A 24,083-nucleotide genomic window follows, 5' to 3' on the forward strand; every position below is an offset into this window, starting at 1 on the left:
CATGCTTCTTAACACCCCCCATACACAAATCCTGGCTACGCCACTGCACACGTCCATCAACAAACAATGTTCTGCATTCCCCGTCGCTTCTCGCCCTCGTTCGGGGACTAATAATTTTGCCCCACTGGCTCATTTTCACTAGGCTACTTTTTTTTTTTTTTTGGCCTCGTTCGGTACCTACTACACTTCTCTGTAAATTTAAAATCGCTTCTGCTCGGGCGATTTCGCTTTGTTTTCTTTTTTTCCCCAAACATAACCCGTTTTCGCTTAGGCATTTTGAGATTAATGGCTCCATAACTATATATATATATATATATATATATATATATATATATATATATATATATGTCAGAGGCGCCCCCCCCAAACACTATAACTCACCCCCCCTAACCTAATGAGGGCCTCCCCCCCCCCCCCCGAAATTTTTTGTGCCATTTTCTCAATGATTTTATAATATTATACTTTTTTAGTATTATCTTTTGTCACATTTTGCATTAATTAAAACTAATTTTCTAATAATAATAATTTTGGTCATATGCGTGTGTGCACTTATTTTCGAAGCGGGGATAGGAACCATCCTGAACCGACAGATGCCAAACTGCTTTTGTTGATGAAAGTGCGGGTTTGCCAATTTGATATACAAGATCCCTTTCAATTATCAAAGCACCAGAAACGTATTTTCACATTAGAAGCTATAAGTATGTGAATGATATATATATATATTTTTTCTCGTCTTTTGACAAACCCCCCCCCCCCCCTGAAATTTTAATGACGCAGTCTGCGTCGTTAAACACCCCCCCCCCCTCCCCTTGTGGGCACCCCTGTATATGTATATGTATATGAAGTGAAAGTTCAGCCAATCGAGAAGTCGCCAAGTTTAACCGCGCGGAAGTGAATCTGACCTGGAAAGAGGGCAAACCAACCAGGCAAGCTGCGCACGGTTCGGACGCGCCCTCCACCCGGTGTCGACTGGAGGGTCTGACCCCACGCCGCGACCCCGAAAGACAGTGGGGGGGGGGGGGGGGGAACGCAGCGGAAACCCGAGACACCCGCGCAACCCTACACGACCCGTCGCGAACACAGCAAGCCTTTCTTTCCCCCCCCCCCCCCCTTTTTCCAAGCCGCGCAGAGCTCCAGAAGAAACCACGTGGTCTGAACACCGCTCCACGTGTCCCAGCCAGTGGCGGATCCAGAGGTTCACCTCGGAGGGGGGCACTCCAGGATTTCAGAGTAGCCAGAGAAAAAAAAAATGTCTTAAATTTACTAAATTTGTATTTAATCTACTCACACTACACGTAACAACCAACCACCAGATTTTATGATTCTACAAGAAATTCATTAATTATATTAAAATATTTTATTGGTTTCAGAAACAATCATTTTTGTCGGCAATATTAATGTAGCAGACAACTGGTTTTTCCGGGGGGGAGGGGGCACTTGCCACTGGTGCCCCCCCCCCCCCCCCCTTGGATCCGCCACTGGTCCGAGTTGGGTCTGCTTTCAGAAACCAATTAATAACACGCCGAGAGCCGACAAGTAGTTTCGTTTCCTTAATTTTTTTAACTAAATTTTTATTAAGTTTAAATGGGCTAAAAGTTCTTATTTTCAGGATATATATATTTTTTTAAGGTATGAAACTACTGGTAGTAATTCTTGAAAGCACTCAAAGGGACTTGCATTACACCTTTATCTTCATTTCTCCGCCATGTAATGTTACGGTCACCGCTCATACGCACGACGAGAAGACTGCGCGCCAGTCCAGAGGAGACACCGCGCTAGAAGCACCAGCGAGCGTCGCGCATATCATCCCGCCTCGCCGACACAGATAAGGTAGTACATACTACACCCCAGTACGATCCCGAACATAGCCGTATCTCACCGAGGTGAAAAAAAAAAAAGGGGGGGGGGGGGTAGTTCCGAAAAATCACCCAAAATCGGCTTCACACGTAATTAACGGACGAGTTACCCCCCTCCTCCCCTTTCCCCTTATCAATGAACTGACAGTTCGGACAGATTGTGTGTGTGTGTTTGTGTGTGTTGCGGGGGGGGGGGGGGGGGGGACAGGGGGGAAAGGCTGGCTTTTACACTCAGCTAACAGCAAAAACTTTCGAATGGATGGTGCTGTGTAAACAGAACCGTTGAAGCACTTGGCGTGTTTTGTAAAGGACGTCCGCGGAGGAGGGAGAGAGAGAGAGAGAGAGAGAGACAGGGAGAGAGAGAGAGAGAGAGAGACCTTGACCCAGGGGGTCACATTCGCGAGGCACAGCATCCGTGAATCATCGTCCGTCGAGACCCCACCATCTGCTGTCAGCGAGCGAGAATCACGTGGTCTTCACGTCTCGCGGGAGGGTGGGGGGGGGGGGGGGAGAGAGGTAGATACAGCGGTCACAGCGTCAATCACAAAGCACTCCCCTGTACTTTCACAAGAGATTCCTTTTAGAAACCAGTAGCCAATACGACAAGATATTGTAACTTTTGTACGACGCATGGCCATGATCTTTTTTTTTTTCTTTTTGCACATATGTAACATGCGGTTCTTACAAAAATTGACGCATAATTTATTTTCTAACTGATACTTTATCCAAGCATATACATTTTTTTTTTTTAACCATGGAAAAGATGATTGGATATTTAATTATTTGAATTTTTGTTTTGTTGTATCATCCGTATTAAAGTGCGCCTGTCCGAGGCCGGCGTCGCCGCTTTTATACCCGTTGGCCGTCTTTCTGGAATGTACTGGAGAGGTTGTGACGTGTCGCGTACATCCCGGACCGACCCGACGCTCGAAGCATCCAGAATACCGGCGCTTGTTCACGCCACTCCACGCGGGGTTCCCACGCCGCTAAGGGCTAGAATAAAGGCGCCGAGGAAACAGGGCGTGGGGGCAGGGTGTGGCCGGGTCGGTGTAATCCCCGAAGGTATGCGCGCGTGACGTCATGTAGTGAAAACATATGGCTTTCAAATCTATCCTGACACCCAACACCGAGTCTCTAGTTATAGTCTCTGGAAATTTCATTCATGAGTGATCTCTATCTTAACGATGCTAACGTTCAAAATTTAACGATAAAAAAAGGGGGTTGTCTGCAAAGTCGGTTTACGGACGATAATGTTACGTGATAACTTCATAAGCAAACATTGATGAAAATTTGCATACTGTTTAATTTTCAAATATTATTTACAGTTTTTGCAAATTTGTTTGAATATAATCACGAACAATTTGTTTGAAAAGCCCCGCCTCAACCTGTTTGATATTATAGACGATTTTTTTTCTCGCGCGGTGGTTGGACCGGTTCTTGCACGCTCGGCTCAAGCGGAACGTGACAATGAGTCGTGCTTTTTTCCGTGCGTGCAGCCGGCGTTCATCGATTTATAAGACGTTGTCACGTCAAAAAAAGTGAGTAAGTCTTTCAGTACTCGCCAGAGATGTGTAACATCTGCCCTCGGTTACGAGCGAATTCATGTGTTCTCGTGTTGCAAATACGAAAATACGAAAATAGGGCCTCTCACGCCAAAATTTAAAGTATGATTACTAGAGACCTGCAAAATTCGCGGTTTTCGATGGCCTTCAGGATAGACTGCACATACCCCTGTACACTCGGGCAAATAACGAAAGTTCATTGGCTGCCGCAGGGGCGTAGCCAGGGGGGGGGAGGGGTTTAGGGGTTCAACCCCCCACCCCCCTTAGCAACAAATCTTTAATTAATTGCTTATTCATCACTTAAACAAATTTCATATTAAAATTAATAAAAATTTTACCATTACAATATTTAAATTTAAGTAAGCTAAAATAGCACTATTTTACACCTTAAAATCCAAATTTTCCCGGGGGAGGACCCCCGGACTCCCCACTTTAATAAGGGGGGGGGGGGGGCATGCTTCTTAACACCCCCCATACACAAATCCTGGCTACGCCACTGGGCTGCCGACTTGTAAGTCGTCTCAGCTGGTTTGTCTGTGATTCGATCCTTCTTTGGTTGAGGTTTTTTTTTTAACTGGTTGAGATATTCGTCCAGACGAACAGTAAGCCAATAGCAAAATTATTATCTAAGAGGTGTATATGTGTTTGAATTCTGGCCTATCGCCGAATGAATCCGCGAATTTTGCAGGTCTCTAATAATTACTTAAAATAATGTAGAACATGATAAATGGACGAATCTTGTGATCTCAACTGCATTTCTGGACGCGAACCACACGTAGTTTCCTTCACCCGCCGCTAGAATTCGTTGCTGGAGCAGTCACGTCGACTATAGATTCACGCGATTTGCAGAGCGAAATGTTAAACTACATATACTGAAACGACTCCGATAAAAGCGAAAAAGGGACGGTAAATCAACAAGAATTTTTTTATTGAAATACTGCCCATCTTGCTTTAAAATTCATTAAAAAAAGTTAATACAATAAAGTTTCCCTTTGGCAGAACCGTGGTTACACATTTCCGTTCCACGCGATTTCCGTTCCTTCTACTACTACTAACAAATGCCGTATCCCGAGAGCTAAGACGAAAAAACACGTCACGGCATGAGACACCGTTGAAACTAGTATAAGGACGGTATTCCACTGTAAAGTATTTTATAAAACATATTTTATAAAATGTCTTTGATCAAGATTCTTTGATAGTGTAATAGGCCATATTTCGTAAATTATTACATTTAAAAAATTTATTTCATAAAAAGTAATGGGTTGGCATTACATTTTATAAAAGCAGTTTTCCAGTTAACTGTTAAGATCGTGTCACAGTTGTGAATTTTCTAAATGGCCACACAGCCCACAAATAAGTAGACTTGGAGTGTGGACACAACGACAAAGTTTATTTCTTAGTGCAAATGTTTCATGAAATGCTACACAATGCAAAGTACGAAGACTACAAAAATAGAAATAAAAAGCAAGATGTTATAAACACAGTTAAACCTGGTTGTACTATCCTAGACGTAAAAAAAATCAATTAAATGTGATTAAAAAGTGTAACTGTTTAATGAACACTTAATACTCTTTACACTACAATGAAATGTTATGAAATTCTGATAAAAGGGGTTACTTCTTTGACATATATCTTTTACATTGTGTACTTAAAGCCTAAAACTTTTATAAATAATCAATCTTCAAATATTTTATTAAAATATGAAAAATATATTTTATAAAATATGTGTTCTGAAATATTTTACAGTGGAATACCGGCCTGATATCTTCCTGTGCTTATCTCTTCGCCATAGTTGGTAGTGGAATAGGAGGAAGAGGAACCACATCTAAGAGTGTATCAAGTGTTACGCAAAGCACCAGGCTGACAACGTTACGGCCCATTGCAGCTCTAGCAAGGGGTGTCCTTGCTCCAGTTGCGTAGGCCATAGGCCTGACAGAGGTCACAGGAGGAGGAGAAAAAAAAATGGGTCGCAGGTCTATCCATAAGTGGCGGGAGAGGTCGACATTCCTGATCGACTTTCGCACCACTGGAGTGATTCGCGAATAATCACTGGCCCTAAGTACCGCAAGTATGTTAAGTACCGCAAGTATTAAGTACCGTACCGCGAGTACTGTTAAGCACAGAAAATACTATTAAGTACAAGTTACTGTTAAGTACAAGTACTGATAAGTACCGCAAGTATTGTGAAGTACCGCAAGTATTAAGTACATCAGGTACTGTTAATTATAGCAAGTATTGTTTAGTACCGCAAGTATTGTTAAGTACATCAGGTACTGTTAAGTACAGCATGTATTGTTAAGTACAGCAAGTACTGGTAAGTACAGCATATATTGTTAAGTACAGCATCTATTGTTAAGTACAGCAAGTACTGTTAAGTACAGCAAGTACTGTTAAGAACCGTAAGTATTGTTACGTACACCAGGTACCGCAAGTATTGTTAAGTACATCAGGTACTGTTAAGTACAGCATGTATTGTTAAGTACAGCAAGTACTGTTAAGTAGAGCAAGTATTGTTAAGTACCGCAAGTATTGTTAAGTACATCAGGTACTGTCAAGTATCGCAATGGAGTCAGGAAACTTCAGCAGACGTTTTCATCTCGCCATCGCTACATTGTCACGCACACAACATTGCTGAAATGGTGCTTCACCACGTCTGAATGATATTAAAAGGTATTAAAAGTAATAATTCATTCACATTAAATTTTTTTTAGAAAACAAATACTCAGTATTCAATATTAAAAGAAAAACGTGCATAAAATTAATTATTTAATTAACAACAGAAATCAATATGTATGCAAGAATGATTATTCTAATTTTTTAATTTTAAATTACTCATTAAATAATAATGTAAAATTTTGTAATTTATGACGCAAATAAATTATACATAAGGGAACACACTCCTCACTTATATAAATACACTTGGAAAAGTTTATAATCACAATTTATATCACTAATATTCACAATACATAAATGTTTTTTAAAATGATATGGACCAGAAGTCCATTGATCACTAAATAATAAGATTTAAAAGCACATAAATAATATATATATATATATAGTATTTTTATGTAGAACTCTTTTTTTCATTTTATGAAAATTTCGTTGCGTAGTGCGTGTGCATCGCAAAAAAAAAAAATCACTCTCATCAAAAAAAAAAATTTTCAACAGCGTGCCTAAAAAAATTTTAACCTCAAAAATGTAACCGTGTGCTGACGGTAGGGAATGGAAAAATTCGCGAGTTCAATGACCTTCAGGATAGACTCCACGATCCTCTGCCTACTTGGGCAAACGTCGCCTGTTCATTGGGTGCTGAATTTTGAGGCGTCAAGTGGGTAACTTGTGGTTGGATACTTCTTTGATTGATGGTCTCTGATTGGCCAAGAGTCCTACATATTAACAGTGAACCAATAGCAGAAGCAGCGCAACGGTATAATTATTTGAATTTTAGCATATCACGAAATGAACCCGCGAATTTTCCCGGTCTCTAGCTGACGGTGATAACAACGTGTCTTCCTGGCGAGAGAGGGTGTAAAAGAGGGGAAAAGAATAAGGGTTGGTGTGGAAGGGAGGGTAGACTTACTGGGGATGTTCTCCGGCTTCCGGCGGTCGTGGTAGACGAACTCGTAGGCGGTCTTGGTGCCGAAGCGCAGGTAGGGGTTGTCGTTGCGCGCGTAGCAAGCGCTGTTGCCGTCCTGCGCCCCCACCGCCGCCACGAGGAACACCAGCGGCAAGAGACATGGCAACGTCGCCATCTCGACCCGCCCGCCTGCGAACACACACAGCACTGTTATAAAAAAAATTCCATCACCAATTTATAGAGACATGCAAAATTCGCGGATTCATTTGGCGATAGGCTAGCATAAAAACAACTATACCTTCGTACCGCTTCTGCGATTGGCCCACATTTTATCCGGGGAACTGTGAGCCGATGGGAAACACTAAACCAAGAAAGTGCCGAATTACGGAAAGCCTAGTTGAGACGTCTCACGCGTCAGTAGCCAATGAACACGTGTCATTTCCGCGAGTATTTAAAGGACTGTGGAGTCTATCCTAGAGGTCAATGTATCCGCGAATTTTGCAGGTCTCTACCAATTTATAAGTGGAGACAGGAAAAATTCGCGAGTTCAATGACCTTCAGGATGGACTCCACGACCCTCTGCCTACTTGGACAAACGGCGCCTGTTCATTGGGTGCTGAATTTTGGGGCGTCTCAAATGGGTAACTTGTAGTTCGATACTTCTTTGATTGATGGTCTCCAATTGGCCAAGAGTCCTACATATTAACAGCGAACCAATAGCAGAAGCAGCGCAACTTAATAATTATTTGAATTTTAGCATATCACGAAATGAACCCGCGAATTTTTCCGGTCTCTTAATTTTTGTGGGCAGGCATTTTTTCGCGAAAAAGAAAAAAATCTGAACGCCTGTTAGACCGCAACAAAGATATACCCCGCAAAAGCGTTTTCTACCCTTGTGATTGGCCGGCTTTCTGCGAGAGAAGTCGTTGCCTTGTTTGACCGAGCCACTCAGGACGCGTTTTGCTTCAGCGCTGTGTTACTGTGATTGGTGCTGAAACAATCGACTTGTGCCCGAAAGAAACTCACCCAATCACGAAACACAAACAACGCTACAGTTTTTTTTTTTTTTTTTTTTTTTTTTTTTTAAACTTTCAGCTGGTCTCGGAATCTTTAATCTTTTCGCAAAATGTGCATGTCCCTACCGCAATGTATAGAGACCGGAAAAATTCGCGGGTTCAATGACCTTTAGGATAGACACCAATATCCTTTACACACTCGGGCAAATGTCAACTGTTCATTGGCTGCTGACTTGTGAGTCGTCACGACTGGATGGCTCTGTGATTCGACACTTCTGCGAGTGAGGGCCTCAGTCCTCCAGATTAACAGTGGACCAATGGCAGAAACAAAACTAAGGTGTAATTATTTGAACTTTAGCATAGTACGCAATGAACCCGCGAATTTTTCAGGTCTCTAGCGATGTAGTCGTCTCTCTCTCTGCCCATACGTGGTGAGGATCAGCAGATAATCTGAAAACCCGCGTCAAGGCTTGCTCAAGCAATTAGCGTCTCGAAGAGAGAAACTATCCGCCTGCGCTCGGAACAACTTGCGACTTCGACTTTCCCCTCGACGCACAGGGTCAGACGCGACGCGATGACACGCGAAAACACGCATACTGCATGTCCTACTCATTTATATAGAACATGATTTCTTTGACGTGATAACGTCTTATAAATTCGATGAACGCCGGCTGCACGCACGAAATAGCACGACTCACTGTTAGAGACCGGAAAAATTTCGCGGGTTCATTTCGTGATATGCTAAAATTCAAATAATTATACAGTTGCGCTGCTTCTGCTATTGGTTCGCTGTTAATATGTACGACTCTTGGCTAATTAGAGACTATCAATCAAAGAAGTATACAATTACAAGTTACCCACTTGAGACGCATCAAAATTCAGCACCCAATGAACGGGCGCCGTTTGCCCAAGTAGGCGGAGGATCGTGGAGTCTATCCTGGAGGTCATCGAACTCGCGAATTTTTCCAGTCTCTACACATTGTCACGTTCCGCCTGAGCCGAGCGTGCAAGCGAGAGCGCGGAACAAGCGATAGAGAGGCACGACCGGCTTGTGACGCATCTATCTCTCTCCCACTCCATCGGCCGATGCGTCCGAGTAGAAGAGAGACAGCGGCAGCACACAACCTACACGCGAACTGTTTTGTCAACTGTTTATAAAGTGAAGTGAAAAGTTAATGTGGTTTCCATTGTTTATTACAACAATTGCAGCAAAAAAAAGGTAATTAATTCTTGCATTTTAAGAATTTTATTACCGATGTAATCTCATATATTTGTTCTTTGATTATTTAAAAATAAAAGTATCATCGGTCGGCGAGTGCAGTAATAATAGGTTATGTTACAATTTTGACTAAAAAATTATTATCTCATATAAAAGATCGTATAAAAAGTCAACTGCTTTTATTATATATTTAATGAAAGAAATTTGAATTTTCAATTAACTCCTTCATAGTATTATTCCTAATAATGATCATTCAGTGATGATAATTCAATTCAATTCATAAAAGTATGCAATTTTTCATGAATGTTTTCTTGTGACGTTATCACGTAAAATTATTGTCCGTAAACCGACTTTACAGACAACACCCCCCCCCCTTTTTTTAAAAAAATAAAAAACAGTACAGTCTAGATCTCTTCTAAAAGCGATTAGTCGTCAAGTAGTTAAGTAATCGTTATAAAAATTAACATTTGAATCTCCTGCACGAGTTTTTTTTGTTTGTACTCAACAGATAGCATCACATGTCGCTCGAAACATGGTTTCAGTATCCACTGTAAGAGTCACACTTCTCTATCACCATCTTTGTTCTATGGAACTACTGGTGTGGCACAACATCAAACACTACCGCATAGTTCACTGACAATTAGGCATGTTCCGGCCAGTGAAATTTCCCTCCAAAATTTGTAATTTTGAAAAGAAAAAAAAAATGAAATAGATTTAGTAGGAATGAAATTGGACGACGTTTAGTATTACCTACATTGACAGTAAACTAAATAAACTAAGTTCGCATGAGCTATCACTTACGTTGTTTCGTCCAGTGAAACAGAACACTAAAATTTAGCTCCCATCTCTTGCGAAAATATTCATGACTGCAAACAAAACCAAAGATTATGAAAGTAAGCGCAAACCATAGGAACGAGTAGACTAATACATTATTTAGAGATCTGATCAGCATAAAAATTTGCTCTATGGATTTCAAAAACTCGCAGCACATTCTTCATTGGAAATCTATGAATTATTGATCTCAGATCTACCTAGACCTTTGCGGTCGGAATAAAAAAAAATTGCTAGGATTAATGGATTTCGTGTTTTTTGAGTTTTTAAATGTTGCTGACCTAACAAAACCAAACTTTTATTTTAGTCACGATAAGGGTTCATTTAAATAGTCCGAACCTATAGGCTGTCCGTGTCCCTATCCGAAAGTGAATGACGTCACATTGTCTCACGGAAAACTGCCCTACGATGTCCAAATCTACTGATTTCTATCGTCTTCCCTTTTTATTTACGTGTTCATATCACGTCTATTCGTGAGGGGTGTAATTGTGTCAGCGAGGCGGGATGACAAGGGCTACGCTCGCTGGTGTTTCTAGCGCGTTATCGCCTCTAAGCGCTAAGACTCCGAACTGGCGCGCAGTTTTCTCGTCGTGCATAGAGAAACTGTGTAAATCTGAGCGGTATGAGATGGCGGAGACGTGAAGATAAATAAGTAATGCAAGGCGCTTGGGTGCTTATGTTTCTCTAATCTTCACAGATCTCTACTGTCCACGTATTACATTACGACATACTTACAACATACCTAATTCACTGACCCAAACAGGAATACAGTGTCTTTTTTTTTGGGGTAAAATATTAATGTAAAATTACAGATACTTTTAAATCTGTATATTCACATGAAAACAATTTTATCACACACAAAAAAATATTACCAGACTTTGGGTTGTCCCAGTACCTCCAAAAGATAAATTTATTTGTAAACCGTTCATAGAGAAAGAAGCTTTCCAGTATTAACTGCGTACGTCAATAGTCTTGGCGAAACAAAATAAAGCACAGTTATTTAATATTAGATTATATTTTCCATGGTTAAAACAAATTATGCCTGAAGGACACCATCAATTAGAATATAACATTGTGCGCCAATTTTTTCGTAATAAATACTCACTCTTATTCCGATGCGTGCAAAAAAAAAGGGGGGGGGGAGGTTGTTGTCTGTAAAGTCGGTTTACGGACGATAATTTTACGTGATAAAGTCATAAGAAAACATTGATAAAAAATTGCATACTTATTTTTAATTTTCAAATATTTTTTACAGTTTTTTTTTGCAAATGTAATTTAAATAATTTGTTTTAAATATGATCACGAAATATTCTTTAAAAAGGCCGCCTTAACCTGTTTGATATTATAGAAGATTTTCTCGCACAGTTGTTGACCAGTTCTTGCACGCTCGGCTCAGGCGGAACGTGACAATTTTTCGTGCGTGCAGTCGGCGTTCATCGATTTATAAGACGTTATCACGTCAAAAAAAATAACCGTAGCCCCGTGTGTGTATTTACAGAGTTTCAATTATCTATCTTGCGGTGTAACAAACTTGGCGACCGGTTTACAAAGAAATCTTTTGTAGAAGTTACAGGAGCATGTATTTTTTTTTTCTGAGTTGTATCTCTTTCCCTCCCCCCTCGCTGGTCAAAACAGAGACCCCGTGACTGTTGACCCCGATGACCTCCGTCGACAACTGACCTCTTCGTCCCCCCCTCCACCCCTAGCTCTTTTCCAAGCAACATCCGTGAGCGGTCACCAGGACACGATAAACATTAAAAACAACTGTCAGGAGCGAAGGTTGGTGCGTCTTACGAACTTTGTCGCTGTGTTTCCACGCACGAATCTCTCCTGCCGCCTTTGATTCGATTTCATTTCCCAATTTTTCCTCTTCCCATACGCATCTTCGCGGTATTATGTATAATTAGAGACCTGAAAAATTCGCGGGTTCATTTCGTGTTGTTCTAAAATTGAAATAATTATACCTCAGTGCTGCTTCTGTCATTGGTTCACTGTTAATCTGGAGGACTGAGGGCCAATTACGTCTTGGCGTGTCGTTTTGCGGGGAAGCGGGGAAGACTGATTGAGAGGAGAAGCAGGTGAGCGCGCACATCAGCCGCTATGCGATTCATAGCAAAAACATCAGGCGGCACGCTCTCAGTCTGAATTGAACAATGGAGCCCGACGCAGGACGTTCAAGATACAATAAAGTAATACATTGTTGGGAGAGGGGAATTATAAGTAGTGTAATCCAGTGTTGTGATGAAGAAGCTGCCAACAAATGTCTGCTAGTACCTCTTGCAAAAGCAACCGAAAGAGCTGCGCGATACACAGGTATAAGCAAAAGATCAGTTTCGCGCATCCGAAAACACAACATAGAGACGCCAAATAAAAAACAAACAAACCAGGCAAAAAAAGGTAATTATAACTTTAAATAATAATACATACATTATAAGTTTTTTAACGCATTCCCCGTATTTTCGCCCGCGGTTTGTTTGTTTTGCATTTGGCAATTTTCCAGACTTTCTGCACCGCTTGTTAGAATATTTGTTAGCTACAAGTGTAGCCGATATTGCTACCCGAGGATGGTTTGTTAGAAATATGGTTTTCGGCCCCCTCGAAATGACTAAAATGTTTCTTTCAGACTGCTATCATGGAAAAAATACTAACCTGAGTGCATAAAAGTGGTAAGGTTTTTGACGTGCGTGAAAGTGTCATGTCGATCGTCTTCACGTTTCAGCCAAACCAAATGGAAAAGAAAGCATCAGCGAGGGAGTTAGCTGCAAGTCTTAATTAATTGTGTTTCCTACAGCAACCCACAATAAATTACAAATTTAGTTCTTAACTTTTAAAGTATTGTATATCTATGTTTAACTATGTTTAACTAAGCTGCCCAGTCGATCGAATAGTGCACTCACTACCTTTAAATAATAAATTACCGTAAAGCATTATCGCATCTTTGTATCATTAATATCTGCGCAGGGTTGCACCGTACGTGAGATTGTTCTCGACCAATGTTTTCGGAACGGCATGAAGACTTCCAGGCCGTTGCTATCTGCGGAGCAGGCAAGGCGGGACGTGTCGATTACAAGGTCGCTGGGCTCTAGGGAGTCGACCCGCCAAGACGTCGCGGCCCTACAGTATATTTCCCGAAAAGATTTCGGGACTGACCGAGTTACAACGCTGTAGCGTCGTCTGTGTTTCGTGATCGGACGAGTTCCTTTAAGGCACATGCCGATTGTCCCAGCACCAATCGCAGTGATCCAGTGAGGAAGCAAGCGCAGTCCTGAGTGGCTCGGTCAAGCAAGGCGACGACTTCCCTCGCTAGACGGGCCGCCAATCACGAGGAAGAAACCGCTGCTGCCGGCATACCTTGTTGCAGTTGCAGTATAGTATTTGTTCAGATCTTTTCGCGAAAAATTCCTGCCCCTACGAACCAGGTAGCCTGACGTCAGGCTATATGTCGGCGAGTTTTCCGTGTCTTTGCTCACAGAGTTCTGTGCCTGTTCTGTGCCTGTTATCTCCTGGACACGCTCCAGCGCGGATGACGGAGGGAACAGATGGCGGCGCAGGCCTGTTTCGGAAGATGACCGCACCAGAGTTCGCACGACCTTGGGTGAACTTTGCGAAGGCTGCTCGCGGAATGGGGAAGGGGAAAGGAGGAAAGAAATTTTTTTTTTCTGTTTGGCGGTTTCACATTGTTACGTACCTAGTCTCACGGCGTGACGTCACAACGTCACCCTAACTGAAGGCACGTCTACGGAGTGGCAAAACATTTCCGAGATTGATTTCAACCACCTGGCTGACCTATACAAGAAGCATTGTCTACGTCTTGCGATGTTTGGACCGTTGTCAATCTGGCGCTGACGTAGGACTTCGCGCCAAGAGAAATCCTTAGAGAATGCAGAATCTTTCCAAGCTAGAATGCAAATCTTCGTCTTCTTGCACAGTTTTCGTTATTGGTAGAGACTGGAAAAATTCGCTAGTTCAGTGACCTTCAGGATAGACAACACGATCCTCTGCCTACTTGGGCAAACGGCGCCTGTTCATTGGGTGCTGAATTTTTGAGGCGTTTCCAAGTGGGTAACTTGTGATTGGATACGTTTTTGGTTTTTGACTAATGGTCTCTAATTGGCCAAGAATCCTACATATTAACAGTGAACCAATAGCAGAAGCAGCACAACGGTATAATTATTTGAATTTTAGCGTATCACGAAATGAACCCGCGAAATTTTCCGGTCTCTAGTTATTGGCTATCAGTGAGGCCATGCATTTTTCGCGAAATAATCTGCTCGCTCGTTAGACTGCAACAAGGTATGCCATTGTTCCCTTGTGATTGGCGGCCGTTTGCGAGAGAAGACATCGCCCTGTCTGGCCGGGCCATTCAGGACGAGTTTGGCTTCCGCACTGGATGGCTGTGATTGGTGCGCCGACAGTAGACATGCACCTGGAATAAACCGAGCCAACCACTAAACGTAGCTAATGCTACAGAGTTTTAACACACAGCTGGTCTGGGAATCTTTTCGCGAAAATTACATGGCCCTAGCGATCAGGTTTTATTAAGCGACTTTTCTTTCTGTCTCTACAAATTGATGAAATATTCCCTGAGATTCTTCGCGTGTCTGTTACGCCTGGCGTGCGCTCGAACGAGACAGGGAACAACCTTGCGTGTCAGGGTGAGGGCGCGCCTCGCCCTTTAAGGGGCCCTATCTAGGGTCGTATCTGCTGTGTCGGGCGAGGCGGGATGATAAGCGCGACGCTCGCTGGTGCTTCTAGCGCGGTGTCTCCTCTGGACTGGCGCGCAGTCTTCTCGTCGTGCGTATGAGCGGCGACCGTAACATTACATGGCGGAGAAATGAAGATAAAGGTGTAATGCAAGTCCCTTGAGTGCTTTCAAGGATCTCTACCGAGTGTTTTACGACTAAAAATTACTGAGAAAAAATGTGTTTTAGCCTTTTTTTTAACTCTTCTGAAATTACGTTTTAAAAACTTAATCCGAAATCAAAAGTATCTACTTTTCGGCTCTCAGCGAACTCTTATATGCTTTTCGCGAGCAGACCCTCACTCGGATGTCTCGAGTGGTTTTGAAATCGCGTTGTTTTCCCTGAAGCTCTGCGCACTGTGTGTGTGCCCGGGTAGGCATGGGCCTTAACAGCTTTGCAATCTCCGTCCGGGATAGGGTCGAGCGGGCAGTACTTGCACGGAGGTGTGAGGGGGGAGGGGGGAAGGCACACGCGAAGCCCGTTCACCTCGCCGACCTGAATACGTCGGGCGAACACTGCCGTGCGGGAGAGCTGGAGTGAAGTCGCGGCGCGACGCGAACAAGGCCTCGGCGGTCCTGTCTTGTTGACCTGCACGAAGGAAGGCGGGTTCGGCGACCCCCCCCCCCCCCCCAGGATGGACTCCACAGCACTATACGTACACTCGGGCAGATGTCGCCACCCGCTCATCGGCTGCCTGTCTCGTCAGACGTCCCCAAGTTGTAAACGGAACAGAAATATCCATGTAAGAATTACAGACATTTGCAAATTGACACGAAAAAAAAAAAAGTTGTATTCCAACGAAATAGTAGACTCGCAGTAATACTGGGTTCGGATTATTATTACCCGGGCATTTATGCTTTTTGTTGTCCAAAGTAACTTTGATAGTTAAGGTTGTTTGTAAACCTTTCTTCAAATAGCTTTCCAGTAAAAACTGCGCACATTAATAAGCACAATAAAACAAAATTAATTCAAATCGATTGATATTCGATTATATTTTCCATGGTTTAAGAAATGACGCTTGAATGAAAAATCAATTAAAATATTAAATTTTGCGCCAATTTTCGTAAAGTAAGGCTCGTTATTATATCAAAAAACTTTTTTTTTCATATATGCGTCAATAACCATAGCCATGTGTTGTAGTATTGCAAACAATTTTTTATTGGCAACTGGTTTCCAAAAGGAACCCATTTGTGAAAGTTGGCACATCGAAGTGTTAGGTCACAGGCATACAAACAGCAATTGTGCGTCATTTCCCCACGTCCACCACACTGTCATATAGCACTATCCATTTCGCTTTAAAATTGCGGACAATATATCAGCCTGTGTTCAGTCCGGGCAATGCCGGGTACTGCAGCTAGTTATTTATAATGTATACGTTCTTCCACCCCACCTTTAAATACGTATACCAGCCTTGAGAAGGCACTTTAGGCCATAAGCAAAAAAAAAAAAAAATTCCGTGTAGTATCAGAAAGAAGTGCGAAAGTTAAAAATTGTGGTTTTCCAAGAAAATCTTGCGTTTTTTTGTACGTCGCACTTTGCGTAGATCCGAAGAAGTCATATGGGGGGAAAGTCAGGGAGATGTATTCGTTAGTTTAGCTGGAGGACTTGTGTACCTTCTGCCGGTGCCCGCTGGCAGCGCTGGGGTCCGCCTCTTCGCGCGCACTGTCCGCACGAGCACGCGCGGTAACGGAACGAAGCACGCGGTCCCGCGGTCTGATGGGGGTGAACGACCCGCGAGAAGCGACTCTCCCCGCCCGAGGCGGGGCAGCTCGCCGGCAAGTGTGTGTGTGTGAGCGGGTCTCGAGTATTCGCGCGAGTCACGGAGGAACGGTCAGGAAAGTCGCGGAACTCAAGGTCTGGTCGGGAAAAGTCACTGATGTCACGGAAAAATCAACGAAACTGAAGAACCGGCAAGGAACGTCACTAAAAAGTAACGAAACTGAAGGACTGGACAGGAAAAGTCACTGAAGCCATTAAAAATCAACCAAACTGAAGAACTGGCCAGGAAAGTCACTAAAAATGTAGCGAAACTGAAGAACTGGACAGGAAAAGTCACTGAAGCCATGAAAAATCAACCAAACTGAAGAACTGGCCAGGAAAGTCACTAAAAATTAACGAAACTGAAGAACTGGACAGGAAAAGTCACTGAAGCTATGAAAAATCAACCAAACTGAAGAACTGGCCAGGGAAGTCACTAAAAATGTAACGAAACTGAAGAACTGGTCAGGAAAAGTCACTGATGCCATGAAAAATCAACCAAACTGAAGAACTGGCCAGGAAATTCACTAAAAAGTAACGAAACTGAAGGAATAGTCGGGAACGTCACTAAAAAAAGTAACGAAATTGAAGAACCGGTCAGGAAAGACACGAAGGTCACTAAACTGAAGGACTGGTGGGGGAACGTCACCGAAGTCACTAGAAAGCAATAAAACTGAAGAACTGGTCAGGAAAGTCACTAATGAGTAACGAAATTGAAGGACTGTTCGGGCAAAGTCACAGAAGTCATGAAAAGGCAACGAAACTGAAGAACGGGCCAGGAAAATCACTAATAAGTAACGAAACTGAAGAACTGGCCAAGAAAATCACTTATAAGTAACGAAACTGAAGTACTAGTCAGGAAAAGTCACGGAAGTCATGAAAAAGCAAAAAAACTGAAGAAATGGCCAGGAAAATCACTAATAAGTAACAAAACTGAAGATCTGATCAGGAAAGTCCCGAAGGACACGAAAAAATAACGTAACTGAAGGACTTGCCATTAAAATCACGAAGGTCACGAAACCAGTTGCAAAGAAATAGTTTGTAATACTACAAGAAAGATATTGTAACTTTGTACAACTCATGTCATGGCTATAGTTATTTTTGCACACATTAAATAATTTTTTCGAGATAGTAATTTCTTACGAAAATCGGCGCATAATTTTATATTTTAATAAATGTTTTATTCAAGCATTATTATTTTAAACCATGGGGAAAAAAAAGATACTCGAATATTCATCAATGTGGCTTTATTTTGCTGTAACATGTTTAATATGTGCGCAGTTAATACTGGAAAGCTATTCAGGGAACTATTGGAGGTACTGGGACAACACAAAAGCATAAATTCTTGGGCAAAAATCCGAACCCCAGTATAACCGCGAATATATATATATATATATATATATATATATATATATATATATATATATACTTATTTATTTATTTATAGTGATACAGTTGTTGTCGTGTGAATGTATGGCAATTTACAAAAAAATAAAAATAAATCTGTAATTACGTGAATATTTATGTGCGAGCGTGGCAGATGTTAAACTGGAAATGGTCTTCAAACAGACCCTCGCTTCATGCCGAGAACTCAGGGTATCGGATTTCCGTCCGGCGAGCACACGTGTGGAGAAGAGTTTCGGCTCTCTCTGTGAGACCGCGTCGGGTGTTTACAACAACTGTTTTTTCTTTTTTTTTTTTTGATCTGGAGTCCATTCGGGCTGCATCTCGTATCCCCCCACCCTGCCCTTCTCGTCCAGCGCTACACCGGGGTATCCCCGGCCCAATTTGACGGGAGATCTGTTCCCCGCGGGGCCGCCTCTGTCTGTCGGAGCGAAGGGTCTCTCCCGGGGCGATGACAGACGCGACCTTTGTTCTCCGCCCGAGGGGCCCGGACAAGGGTCAACGACCCCCCCGCCTGCTGTCCGGGGCTCACACACACCCTAGAGCAGTCGGGACTTGGGAACACGCGGCGTTGAGCCGCACAACTTAGGAGACATATCAACTGATGACCATCATGAAACAAAACTTAGGACTACCGTTACTTGGAAACACACGACGTTGAATCACACAACTTAGAAACATCTCAACTGATGACCGTCAGGAACCACAACTCAGGACTACCGTTACTCGGAAACACACGATGTTGAACCACACAACTTAGAGACATCTCAACTGATGACCGTCAGGAACCACAACTCAGGACTACCGTTACTCGGAAACACACGATGTTGAACCACACAACTTAGAGACATCTCAACTGATGACCGTCAGGAACCACAACTCAGGACTACCGTTACTTGGAAAACACACGACGTTGAACCACACAACTTAGAGACATCTCAACTGATGACCGTCAGGAACCACAACTCAGGACTACCGTTACTTGGAAAACACACGACGTTGAACCACACAACTTAGAGACATCTCAACGGATGACCGTCAGGAACCACAACTCAGGACTACCGTTACTCGGAAACACACGATGTTGAACCACACAACTTAGAGACATCTCAACTGATGACCGTCAGGAACCACAACTCAGGACTACCGTTACTTGGAAAACACACGACGTTGAACCACACAACTTAGAGACATCTCAACTGATGACCGTCAGGAACCACAACTCAGGACTACCGTTACTTGGAAACACACGACGTTGAACCACACAACTTAGAGACATCTCAACTGATGACCGTCAGGAACCACGACTTAGGACTACCGTTACTTGGAAACACACGACGTTGAACCACACAACTTAGAGACATCTCAACTGATGACCGTCAGGAACCACGACTTAGGACTACCGTTACTTGGAAACACACGACGTTGAACTACACAACTTAGAGACATCTTAACTTTTGTCCATCAGAATAACACAAATCAGGACCTCCGTAACTTAGAAACACACATCGCCAAAAATGTATAAACACCGTAGCATAGAAAATCATAATTTATAAACACACAACTTATAACTGTCATAACTTAATAATACACATTGTTGTACCACACAAATTAGAGACAGAAAACGTTGCATTAATAAATTAGGCCTTTATATATTACACCCATCGCGCCCAAAAGAATTTTTTCACTTCGATAACACAAGATTTTTTTTTACCACCCCCTAGCTTCTTTTTCCTTCGTGGTCTGTGGAGAGAGAAGCGGCGATCCACGAAGATGTTTGTTTGACGACGCCGGCATCAGGACGCGGCGAAGGTCACTGTGAAGGTCATGCGATGTTGCACAATCTCCTCTCTCTCTCTTTCTCTCTCTCTCTCTCTCACTACACCAACGCTATTCAGGCTGCGTTCCCACACTCGGCAAGGTCTGTCGGACGTACGAATTACACGTTACTTACACTGTCGTCTATTTTTGTATGTGAAAATTACGGGTATTTTAAAATGTGTTCATTCAATTGAAAATCATTGTATCGCTACAAAATAATGTTCGCAGTCATACTGTGTTGTTCGGATTCTTACCCGGGAATTTATACTTTGTGCTATTCCATCACCTCCAATAGTTAAATTTGTTGGTAAACCGTTCCCCTGAATAACTTTCCAGTATTAACTGTGCATGTAATAAGCATGAAGCAACAAAATAAAGTCAAAGTTATCAATATTATATTATCGTTGCCATGGTTTAAAAAAAATTACGCTTGAATGAAACATCAATTGAAATTTAAAAAAAAATATATGCTCTAATTTTCATAGGAATATTCAATATTATCTCGAAAAACGTATTTCACATATGTGAAAATAACCATAGTCACGTGTTGTACAAAATTACACCTTTCTTGTAGTATCACAAACTAATTTTTGTAAAAGTGCAGAAATGTTTCATTTTTTGTGTATACTATACAAAAAGACTGGAACATTTCTGGACTCATTTCGTGATTGGCTGAAATTCAAACAGGCCTGCTTCTGCTATTGGCTCAGAACTCATCTGGATGCAGTATCAGGCCTATCCAAAATTTTCAAAACTGAAAATTTGAAATGAGACTCTTTAAAAAAATATACAATTCACAATACATGTTAGGTTTTTTTGATAACTAAGCGTACCAAACGTTTTCAAAACTGAAAATTTTAAATGAGACTCTTTATAAAAATATACAATTCACATTACATGTTATGTTTGTTTTTTTTTGATAACTAAGCCTACCAAACGTTTTCAAAACTGAAAATTGCAAGTAAGACTCTTTATAAAAATACGCAATTAATATTAAACGTTAGGTTTATTTTGACAACTATAAGTAAAGTCAGGGCCGCAACTAGGGGGGAGCAAACGGGGCATACGCCCCGGGCGCAAAGCTGTGGGGGCGCCGAAATCGCTTGCATTGTAATTCCTACTACAACTGGTAACTGGTAAAAAGTTTTTTTAACTTGCATGCCAGGAATGTCTAATCTGATTTACAATATAACGTCTCAACATATATTTAATGAACAAGTCTAGTGATTATACGGACTACTTTATGGACATAGTGGATTCATGCATGGAAGGTACAGTAGCACAGAAACTGTTTCATGTAGGTATGGAAGATGCTTAAATAGCACCATTTTTCCGTGGGAGGGCCCCTGGACCCCCAGCTTTATTGGTGTGGTATGTGCAAAAAAAGAGGGGGGGGGGGGGGCGCATGATTCCATTCATGCCCCGGGTGCCAGAGACTCTAGTTGCGGCCCTGAGTAAAGTAAATCTTATTTTCATCACAAACTGTAATCGTCTGCCCTTTTGAGAAGGGCAGAAACTATTACGTGGAGCGGATAACAGACCCTTGTTTTTTTTTCCTTCTTCTCTAAACTTCTGATAGACTTGCGATGCCAAGACGTGGTCAGAGCATGATCCAATTAAATAATGCATAACGTGATTAACCTTCAAGACGTACACACACGAGTGTCAGAGCCCCTGGTTGTGAATTTTTCAAACGCCATTCGTTCACCCGTCAGTGCCCGTCGAAGTCTGACTTCAAGTCGTTCATTATTTACTGCGCGTTCACTTGCGCTGATGGGGGTGAAATTAAGGTAGAAATCCAGGGATAAAGTATTCTGTAGAGATTGTTAGCTTTTGCACAGGGACTGGAAATATATATATATATATATATATATATACACGGCTTCGATAACCACTCAGCCAAATAACGCCATTTCATTGGTTATTGACTTGTTAGTCGTCTCGACTGGTTTACCAGCGTGGTTGGATACTTCTTTGCTTGAGGGTTTCTCTCATTTGGATTACAGTCCTCCAGATTAACAGTGAAGCCAATAGAAAAATCAGCTTAAAGGAATAAATATGCATAAGAAGCCGCGAATAGCTACGCAGCATGTGTCTGAATTCGAAAGACCAACTTTGGCTACAGGAAAAAAAATTAAGTTGAAAACATGTGGAGGCTACGACTTACTGTTTTAAAAGTCCTTCCCAAATCTGGTATATATCTTTGAAGTTGGGCTGAACAATATTTTCATAGTGAATAATAGAGAAAGTATTTAATATAGAACACTATATGCGTCTGGATAAGATTTAATTCAACAAGTTCTGCAACCACCACCAAAATTTGTTGTCCGTAAATAATTTCATTTAAAAAATTGGCGTTAACGCCTTTATTTTCCAAAGTGACTTGTTACTGACCCTGATTATTTCAATCAAAATCATTTTTACGACAGCGACAAACTTTGCTGTGGTGTCAGAACTTAGTTCAATTAGATATTATCCAGACGCATACAGTTCAGTCTTAAATAATTTCTGCGCGGTTTACAATAAAACTTCAAGGAATGTGCGTCTCTGTGTTGGACACATAATTATGTTTAGTTTCATCGTCGGGTTAAGCTGTTTGTCGCTCTTGTCCGCCGTTGTCAGCTCACTCTGTCCGTCTGTGCATCAATATTATATATATATATATATATATTTACTAGTTTCTTCCACGGAATTTTTGGGGTGACTGAAATGCTGCCCCTTGAAAGGGCAGCCCTTCAGGATATTTCTGGCAATGGTTTGCTTGTACAGCGACTGGAAGGGCAGCCCATCCAATTTCTGAAAACATGTTTCTTTAAGTGTTTAAATAATCCTGAAAACTTGCCCCTTGGAAGGGCAGCCTATCAGGATTTTTCTGACAGTAGTGTTTTTGAAAGGTTGTCTGAATTGTTGCCCCTTGGATGGGCAGCCCTTCAGGATTTTTCTGACAGTGGTTAGTTTAGGTTAGGTTAGGTTAGGTCACTTTACAAACTAACCACTGTCAGAAAAATCCTGAAGGGCTGCCCATCCAAGGGGCAACAATTCAGCTCCCCCGTTTTTTCTGTGCTGACTCGCATGGCCCCCACAAGGGCAGGGCTGGGTGGACCCTTGGGTGCAGGGCCCAGCCTTATTTTATTTTTATCTCAGTGTGTGAAATAAATATACATACTCGCTGCGGTTATCTGAAAGTAAAATAATTAAACAAATAAAGCTTAGTTTGGACTTACAAAATAGTTACCATAATTATTATTATCCCCTGCATTTTCAGGGTTAAATAACATTCCAAAAAAAGTGGGTAAGTAAGAAATAACTAGAGACCGGAAAAATTCGCGGGTTCAATGACCTTTAGGATGGACTCCAATATCCTTTACACACTCGGTCAAATGCCAACTGTTCATTGGCTGCTAACTTGTGAGTCGTTACGACTGGGTGGCCTGTGATTCGACACTTCTACGAGTGAGGGTCTCTAATTGGCCCTCAGTCCTCCAGATTAACAGTGGACCAATGGCAGAAGAAGCACTAAGGTATAATTATTTGAATTTTAGCATAGCACGTAATGAACCCGCGAATTTTTCAGGTCTCTAGAAATAACCATGCTATTATACTTAATGTGGCACGTGACTGTAAAATTGTGTGTTTGTGAGTGTGTGTGTGGAGGGGGGGGGAGGTTGCGTCTCCGATTCTGGGTCTAGGGCCCGTAATCGAATGTGTGGGGGGCCATGCATGGCTGTCTGTGATTCTGAGCTTTGTTTGATGTGACGGCGACTTTGAATGTGGTTAACGTTTTTTTTTCTTCCGTTTCCCCTTTGATTTTTTGTTTGTTTCCAGCGGGAGTGACCTCTCCTGCGCTCCAGTTTCCGCGTCACGGCGCATGCGCAGACCCGCCAATCACCGCCGAGCGCCGTGAAGCATGACAAAGAGTAGCTGAAAGGCATGGTGCTCGCCTTATGCTATCTTTCCACCTCGCTGCTGCTATTACTTCCGGAGCCAAATAACCATAACACTCGGAAGAAAAGAGAGTCACGTTGCTTGCAGCTGGTTAATGACTAAGGTGCCCTTCCTGGTCGGAGGGGCACCGTGTATCTGTGTCGGTGAGGCGGGATGATAAGCGCGACGCTCGCTGGTGCTTCTAGCGCGGTGTCTCCTCTGGACTGGCGCGCAGTCTTCTCGTCGTGCGTATGAGCGGCGACCGTAACATTACATGGCGGAGAAGTGAAGATAAAGGCGTAATGTAAGGCCCGTAAATGCTTTCAAGAATCTGTCATGGTTGTTTTACGCCTAAATTTTATTCTGAAAACAT

The 24,083-nt window shown here is 42.3% G+C and overlaps 1 protein-coding gene across 1 annotated transcript in view; it reads right to left on the reverse strand.

The window, feature by feature from the left end:
- LOC134541082 (multiple inositol polyphosphate phosphatase 1-like) overlaps positions 1-24,083 on the reverse strand; it is a 45,720-nt gene that overhangs the window by 19,560 nt on the left and 2,077 nt on the right. The window contains exon 2 of the mRNA XM_063384235.1: positions 6,999-7,184. Coding sequence (XP_063240305.1) covers positions 6,999-7,170 — 172 coding nt within the window. The 5' untranslated portion in view covers positions 7,171-7,184. The remainder of the gene's footprint in view (positions 1-6,998; positions 7,185-24,083) is intronic.

Source organism: Bacillus rossius, chromosome 18 (genome assembly GCF_032445375.1).
Source record: "Bacillus rossius redtenbacheri isolate Brsri chromosome 18, Brsri_v3, whole genome shotgun sequence".
Taxonomy (NCBI): Eukaryota; Metazoa; Arthropoda; class Insecta; order Phasmatodea; family Bacillidae; genus Bacillus; species Bacillus rossius.